At 40.7% G+C, this 8,162-nt stretch overlaps 1 protein-coding gene across 1 annotated transcript; it reads left to right on the top strand.

Annotated features, from left to right (window-relative positions):
* Window positions 1-65: 65 nt before the first annotated feature.
* On the top strand, window positions 66-7,929 carry ERH (ERH mRNA splicing and mitosis factor). The gene is made up of 4 exons (XM_082057431.1): window positions 66-210; window positions 3,459-3,546; window positions 4,726-4,846; window positions 7,441-7,929. Exons 1-4 carry the CDS (start codon window positions 208-210, stop codon window positions 7,541-7,543), a joined length of 315 nt encoding a protein of 104 aa, XP_081913557.1. The 5' UTR covers window positions 66-207; the 3' UTR covers window positions 7,544-7,929.
* Window positions 7,930-8,162: the final 233 nt, after the last annotated feature.

The raw sequence follows: 8,162 nt of genomic DNA, 5'->3' as shown, positions 1-8,162 counted from the left end.
GCCACTCCCGGCATCCTCTGCGTCCCGCCGTGTGGCACCGCGCGCTCGGATGCCGGCCTGGGCCTGTGTGCGCGTGCGCTGAGCGGCACTCTGGCGCCACCAGCTCTATGGTCGGCCGTTAGCGCAGCGTTTCCGGCGGGCGCGGGGGCTTGTGGGGGATCGTCTGGCGCCTCTTCTCCGCGGCCGTGCTGAGGAGCGGGAGCCGTGATGGTGAGCGGGACCGGGCCGGGGCCCCTCGCAACCCGCACCTGCCCGGGGGGTCGGCACCTCCTGGGCAGCTTTCCCTTCCCCCTGGGGCAGGGGGACGGGCGCCGGCGCCGTGGGCGGGAAGGCGCGGCGGGCAGTGGGGCAGGGCCGCGGCTGCGGGCCCGGCGGGCGGCAGCACGTGCTGGCGGGACAGCGGGCTCGCGAAGCGCCGCGCGCCGGGGCGTCCCCGCGCGGGGGCCGGTTGCTCTGGGGGTGGAGCTGGGGGTCGCTCCCGGCCCTGGCGGAGCGCGGGCTCGCCCGGGAGCTCCAGCCGCTTCCCCGGCGCTCCGGGAAGCGCAGCCCGGTCTCGCGAGCGCCGGCTGCGCGGTTCCGTCCGGTGCGTCCGCCTTAAATGGCTGATTGGCGTTAATTGCGGCTGCTTCTGCCCGCGCTGCTTTCCCTGCTCCTCCCCAGCACCTGGGGGAGGGATCCGAGTGGGCTGTTTGAATGGCTCGCTGAAGCACAAAGGCCTACGAGCCACAGCAGTTTGTTGCGTTCACCTAATAAATGTGAATATGCTGAAGCAAGTTTTTGCTCTGTGATGGAAGGACGACTGCTTCTGGCTTTCCAGCAGAGTTCTACATCCGCCTGGCACTTGCTCAAAACCAGTTAGCTTCCACTAGGATGAGCCGCCACAAGGCCTGTCTGTTCTCTGAAGTGAAAGGTGGCACTTAAACCACTTCTTCTGCCTATCAGAAGTCACTGAAAGGCATTTTAGGTGTGTGCAGGATCCTACTTGTATTTGTGTCACTGCGCATCTTATAATACTTGTTAATCTTTAATTGTTTAGTGTTTTCAGTAATCAGAGCAGTTTCTAAAGTGCTCTCGAGGACTTCAGGATTGGTGTAGTATAAACCATGTGGTACCTTATTCAGCGTCCTACTTAGCAGCAGCCAGTGCAACAGCGCTTTTAAGGAAAACGCAAGAAAACCCAACATATGCATCAGTATAATAAGAGTTTGTATTGGGCTCTTCCAGATAACCTGGTCCTAATGCATGAAGATTTATGGATCTTCTCTTGGTTTGGTTTTACTTTTTCTAACAACAAGATCTATACCTATAAGAAAACAGAATAGCTTTTAATCGCACTGATTTTTTGCTCTGTCACCTAGGCACATATTCAGTAGGGCAGGTTCTAGCCAGAGGAAATTGCTCTCAGCCTTCTGAGGTTGTCACTTTCTTGTACTAGTTCTATAATACAAATGGTCCCAATGGCACTAATTTTAATAATTCCAGGTCAGTATCTGATATGGATATTGTAAAGTGTCTGAAGTGATAAATGGTTTAAAGTCAGAAGCTAAAATAATTTCTGCCGTAAAGTTCTGAAAGAACTGGCTTACATGTCTGGCTCACTGATATTTTTCCTATGATCTGATTATTGGGATAATTTCAGAATCCATACATTCATTTAACACTTAAGTAATAGACGGAATAGCCCAGATATCTACAGGCCAGAAAGCTTAAAATCATTCACCAGTGAGATACTGAGAGGCCAAATACAGAATTCACTCAGTTATACAGTTCTGTAACTCCTGGTCAGTTTCATCTGTGCTCTGTTAGGTTTTGTCAAACACACACAACTTTTTTTTAATACTGATTTTAGTTGAAAGAGATGAATATGTCTGTTTAATCAGACACCACAAATATAGTTTGCAAGACATTCTGATGCTAAAATAACACAGCTTTTTTTAGAACACACTGACTGAACTGGCTGATACATTTTGTGTGTTCTTGTTAATAAGAGATCCTTAGGCAAATGCTCCCAGGAAATCAGAGTTGCAAATCTTAGAACCAACCCTTGTCATCAGTGACCAGCAAATAAAAATGATGGTGCTGGGAAAGGTATTTTATGATAAAGTTTGGTAGTCATTTGGACTCTGGTAAGACAGGCCTGTTCAAATACAATGCACTTAGGAACAGTGAGATACCAGCCCTGCTTGCGGAATTCCTTTCAAATCTAGCGTCCTCTAGCGTACACCAAAGTGGACTGAAATGGTCTCATCTCCTTTGTATGTTTTTTGTTACAGTGTGTGGCTCTGAATTCCTCTCTTTTTCCATTTATGACTGGGAAAAGTCTTACTGCTTTTGTTTCTCTGCCTTAACTTTTTCCTGGGCTTCTCTGAATCTCCTACCATGTTATTTGAGACAGAATTTAAAGTAATGAAACCTACAGTTATGTATAAATCGTGTACTGTTTTCTTACACATTTCTTTTAAATCCTAATATTTGCCATTTTTCTTTTTCATCACTGCATTTGATGGACACTGTACTGGTATCTTCACTGATATGTCCAAAGTGCCGGTCAGGGTTTTTTCTATCAGCAGCTGATTAGTTTAAGCCAAATAATATGCTTTGGTGTTTGTTTCAGTGTGTCTTACTCTGCAGTTGCCTCCATGAATATTACATGTTCTGTGCTCACCTCATGTATCAGCATTGAAAATGTCAGATCCAATTAGTAGCACTGGAAATGGTGTTTTGTAGTGTGCTTGCAAACTTTCTGTGCTGTGTAACCTGTTAATTGGATCACAGATTGTGTGCACTTCAGAAATCTTGCTTATTGTTTGCTCAAATTACTTGCTGTAGCCAAGTGAAAAATATTACAGAATTAATGCAAGCCACAGATTCAAGTCTTTCCTGCAGAAGAACAAGCTTACAGACTCTGACATTTAGAGCAGTTATCTGTGCCATGATTACAGGTTCAGTAGACTCACTGAAGTATGAAAAATCAGTGCATCTGTTTTGTAGGAAATAATCTTGAATACTAAGCAGGGATTTGTTGTATAGTTTGTTTTTCCTAAACATTAGATAGCTAACTAAAAAAGCTGTTTCTGTTAAAATCTTTAAGGTGAGTCTGACAGTGAAGTTGGACTCCCTCCTTGTTCTTTAATTATTTTAATTAAAGTCTTACTAACAGCTTGCGTTTGGAATAAAGTAAGTAAATGCACTAAGGGCATAACTTTCATACATTGGCTTTATAGCTTTGCTTTTGTATTTAAATAAAAATTACTCTTTCCGTGGTATTTTTTTCAACACAGTAACTGCTTTACTGGTGATTTTACACATTTTAAAGTTACATAAGGATTGATAAAACTGAATAGAAACAAAAATTATTAACAAAGCTTGCATGAATAGTAAATGTTATTTTGAAAATGTCTGTGTCAGGTTTTGTAAGTAACCTGTTCTCTTCATGTTTATTTTGTTTTTGTTTTCAGTCTCACACAATTCTACTTGTCCAGCCTACCAAGAGGCCAGAAGGCAGAACATATGCTGATTATGAATCGGTGAATGAGTGCATGGAAGGTGGGTGCAGATATGGTAGTCAAAAACTGTTGTTAAAACCCTGGTTTTTACATATTCCCAAAGTTACTTAGTAAGAAAATAAGTTGCTGTTTGTGTTTTCCCAAGGTAATTAAAAAAATGCAAAAATGTCACATGCTTTTTAGTTTACTAATGTTTTAGCAGACTAGAAAATAGTTACTCTTTGTTTTAAAACTTTCTTTTTATGTTAAACATCTCTTTTTGATTTAACTAGATTAGGCAATATTCAGTCCATGAGAACAAGCAATATTCTTGGTGAGGCCATGCGGCAGGCTTGCCTGAATGTGTTTCATTGCAGGATCAAAGCCTAACTCTCTCACTAATTTTTGTGCTAGCCATGTAAAGGAAAGATTGCTGCTGGAAATAATATATAAAATTAAAGTATGTGTGCAGTTGATACATAATTTGCAGCCTCATGGCATATGTTCCCAAGAAAAAAATCCTGTGTGACTTAAAGAGGCACATAGTAAGCTTGGAAAGAAGATTGAAATACTACAGCTGTATGATTTCAAGGTGAAAGTTTACTTAATGTTAAAAATTCTAATTCCAGGAAGTTTTGCAAGGCAAACAAAAGCATTATAAAGACCACATAAAGCCTCTGTGCTCATTTGAATATTATTCTCAAATGTATCTGAATTATTTATGGGCTAGCTTAGATAAAATGGATTTAAATTCATAGACAGGCTTGTGCTGTCACTCTTACCGCAGTAGTCCTGTTTGACTCTTTCATCAAGAATGATCTTTCTTCTGAGATCTGAGTAGCTTTATTTGACATGAGTTCTTCACTTTCTCGGGTGTTTGTACAGTAGGAATTCATGTTGCAGTTGCTGTCTTAAAATTATTAGAAAGATTTTCAGGTTTCTGTTGAAGCTTACAGTGTGGAAATTACATCTGTGACAGAATTAAAACTTTTTCCTCTAGATGATGATAATGCTTCTTTCCATGCATCTTACCTGATTTTCTCATATTAGTATAAAGTTTCAATGCAAATAGCTAGAACAGAAGCGTTCAGCTCTGCAAAATCTAAGAAGTTTATGTCTCTATTTTCATGGTAGACATCTCTAAACTTCCCTGATATCTGTAGTTGAATTGCTGAAGAAGTTTCAGCCAATACAGTTATTGTTTTTTTAATACTATATTGTTAATCTTGTTTCTCGGTAGGAGTATGTAAAATGTATGAAGAGCATCTGAAGAGAATGAATCCCAACAGTCCATCCATTACGTATGATATCAGCCAATTGTTTGACTTCATTGATGACTTGGCAGACCTCAGCTGTCTTGTGTAAGTTTAGTTGTACGAGTCCGTTTCAGTGATTTAGAGAAGTCAGAATCTTCCATCTAAACTCTTAGATGTTTTCTGTGAAATCTGGTAAAGTTCTGGGTGTTTTTTGCAATAACTGTTTGCAAGGCAGCAGTATTGCAGCTGGCATGCCCTGTTGCCCACTCCAATTAACTGCATTGGAATAAAGTTATCTCTAAAGAAAGCTTAGGAACTGACAGTTCTACTTGGGTTTTTGTCACATTGAAGCTCCCAGCATTTCAAATACTGAAGTCCAACAGTTTAATTCAGCTTCATATTTTATTAATGCTAGAATCTGTTTAAATTGGGGCTGTATCTGCCTTTGTGCAGTTGGTCTGATTCTTAAGAAGGCAGAATGATTACGGAATTTTACTCAGCTGAGGGCTGTACTGGTACAGTAAAAGTCTACAGATGTGCGTTGCAGCCAACTGTGTATTTTACTCAAGGTACCACAAGATGGAAGTTTCTGTAAATCCTAATGAAGTGATTGAGGAACAGATCAATCCCCCGGGGAGCCCTAGCTAATTGTTTAAGTGTTCTTGTGAATATGTTATCTCCAGTTCTCAACTATGTGTTGTGGGTAAGCAAAGGTGGTCTTGTGTACTTTCCATTCTGACTGCACTGTGAAGTTAAATGCTAAATTTCACTATTCAGAACATAACATTGTAACTAAATCTCTTAGTCCAGATCATGAGTATTTCCCATACCATAAATTGCAGGCTAATGGTTTGATATGACAGTGGTATCAACTTTGTGGAAATTCTGTAGGAATAAGGTTACAAATTTCATATTCACATAACAAAAGTCATGGTATTTGGCTTTTGAATCTCAAAATTCTAGAAATTCTTTTTCAGCCAGTGAATATCTAGTGTGGACATTCCTGCAGCTGTACTGCTGTGTCAGAAATCCCTGTGTGAGTACTTTTGTAGCTGCACAGTGAACAGCCTTTGCCAGTTAATTCCGGTTTATAGTAAAAAGCTGTTTAAGAAAGCCCTGAGCATCAGATTGCTTTCCTTTGCATTCTGATGTACGTACAGAGTCTGTTACTGATAGTGACTTGTTACAAATGCCATTTACCAAAGTTTTCAGTAGAATAAGTAAAACAGGATTACAGTTTCTGCAGAGTTACCTTGTCCTTAGACATTCTGCCACATTTGATCTTCAGGTGTCATAGTGCTGGGGTGGTGCAGTTTGAAAAATACACTTTGGTTTTATTTATCTAACAGACTGAAGCTAGCTACTTGCTTTAGGAAGCAGCAACTGCTTTCTAGTACAGTCTTGTGCCTTTTGTAATGAGGCTTGTAAACTCAGTGTCATGCCAAATTCTACTTCAGCTATAGAGTTTTCCACCAGATGGCACATGGAGCACATAATGCACCAGCCATGTTTATGTTCATGGAGGTTCCTAAAGTACTTGCTATCTGGTCTCACAGTGCAAGATTATGAATGGATTGGGGCAGGGGCGGGAATCCTTTTTCTGAAACTAATATTTCTTATAGTGCACTGAAACTACTAACTACTACTATATCAATATATACTGAAAGTGTTTCTGTGGCCTTGAAACAGTCATGCTGGGTTTTAAATAACAAGGCTTTCTTAGAAACAGTATTCTTGGGGTTTTTTTCCTTAGGTAAGCACTGTAAATTATTCTGTATTGCGTTAACTCTGGATTTTTACTTAGCTTTTTACTAATGGACATCTCACCCCTCTTACCTGGTTAGATGTATGTGTACTGAGATTTAAAGACTGACTGGGACTTCAGTAGTTCTTGAAGCATTCACTAAAAGTACCACCTTAATCAAAAAGCATTAGACTTTTAACAGCTGGGGGGAAAAGAGGGCATGAATCTACACAGATAACTTAATGCAATTTGCTTTCATTTTTCGGTCTAATTCTGCTTCAGTTCAATAGTGTCTTGAGTAACTGAGTTTTCTGCTTTTCTCAACTGTCCCTGCGTAGTGAAGAAAATATGTCTGTAGGTTCTTGTTTTCAGTTTGTTTTTTATGAAGTGTCCTTGTTTGTTAGATGTAAGCTTGCTGTCACTGGCAGGAATCCTTTGTCATTCATCTATGAGTGTACGTTGGCTCCTGCAAAACTGTGCTTTTATTCATTTTCTCAAAATTTCAGACAGAAGTGGAACCCTTGAAAACTCACATGAACACTTGCTTTCAGTAGTGTTAAAGAAGCGTTTGGCTCATTAAGATAAATTAGATTGTTTCCTGGTAGAACTATTCTTCATTCTGAGCTCCAGAATATTAAGGTTCTCCATTTGTTGTCTCCTGTTAGCAATTATAGTCATGAATTAAAATGTGAAGACACTGTGATCCAGTCACTCAGTAGTCCTTGGAGCATTTAGTTTTATTTTGGGTTCTTACTTATCTGCTGGGTAAGTGTTTTTCAGGAATCAGGATAAACCTCTGTTAAATGTCAATTCCCATGTACTTCTGGTATAACTTTTGCTCTGTACACAACTTTCTGCCTCGTACACTTGAGATGCTTAATTGTTTGTGAAGTTTTTCTGGTAGATGTACTACAGAACAGACTGACGTTACATTAATTCTTTTTTTCCTCTCCAGTTACCGTGCTGATACTCAGACATACCAACCGTACAATAAAGACTGGATAAAGGAGAAGATCTACGTCCTTCTCCGCAGGCAGGCCCAGCAAGCAAGCAAATAATGGGGGCACCAGCATTACATGGGGTTGGGGGAGGGCTTGGACAACAGGTGTGTACAGAGTGTAGTAGTGAACGTTTTGTATTATAGTCATCCTGTTGCCATCTTGTTAAACTCTTTAGCCAGGACTGAATGTATTGTTAGAGATGCAAGGATTTTGTTGGATTTGACTTTTTTTCAGTGTAAATGGAGAAGAAAGTGCAACATCTTTAGCAGAGTTTTGTTTTTTTCCTCTGGTTAGCTAATGGTCCCACCTTGTTTGAACCCCTGGGGCTGCTCACATTGTACTTCACCACATTCACTGTATGTGCCCTTCTGTGGGGTTTCCAACATTTAGTTATGTCCTTGAGACGGTCTTCATGGGGAATAAAAAAATACCCTTTAGTTAAACTTTGAGTGCTGAATGTTGTGTTTTTTGCCAAACAACAAATGAAAACTTTCTTGCCTGTTTGCCAAAGAACAGGACTTGAAAGCTTATGTGGACAGAACAGTTGTTTGCTGCATCACAGAATGGCTGAAATTCTGGCCTGCCAAGTTAATTTCTCTGGCCTAGTCTTGACTCCTGTCTTTCCTGGGGATCTTTGGGAAACAAAGCAACCCTCTCACACTTTAAACTTGGTCTC

The sequence above is a fragment of the Streptopelia decaocto genome, assembly GCF_964273445.1.
Source record: "Streptopelia decaocto genome assembly, chromosome: 7".
NCBI lineage: Eukaryota > Metazoa > Chordata > Aves > Columbiformes > Columbidae > Streptopelia > Streptopelia decaocto.
The sequence above is the reverse complement of the archived record's forward strand: the minus strand, read 5'-3'. Positions and strand labels throughout refer to the sequence as shown.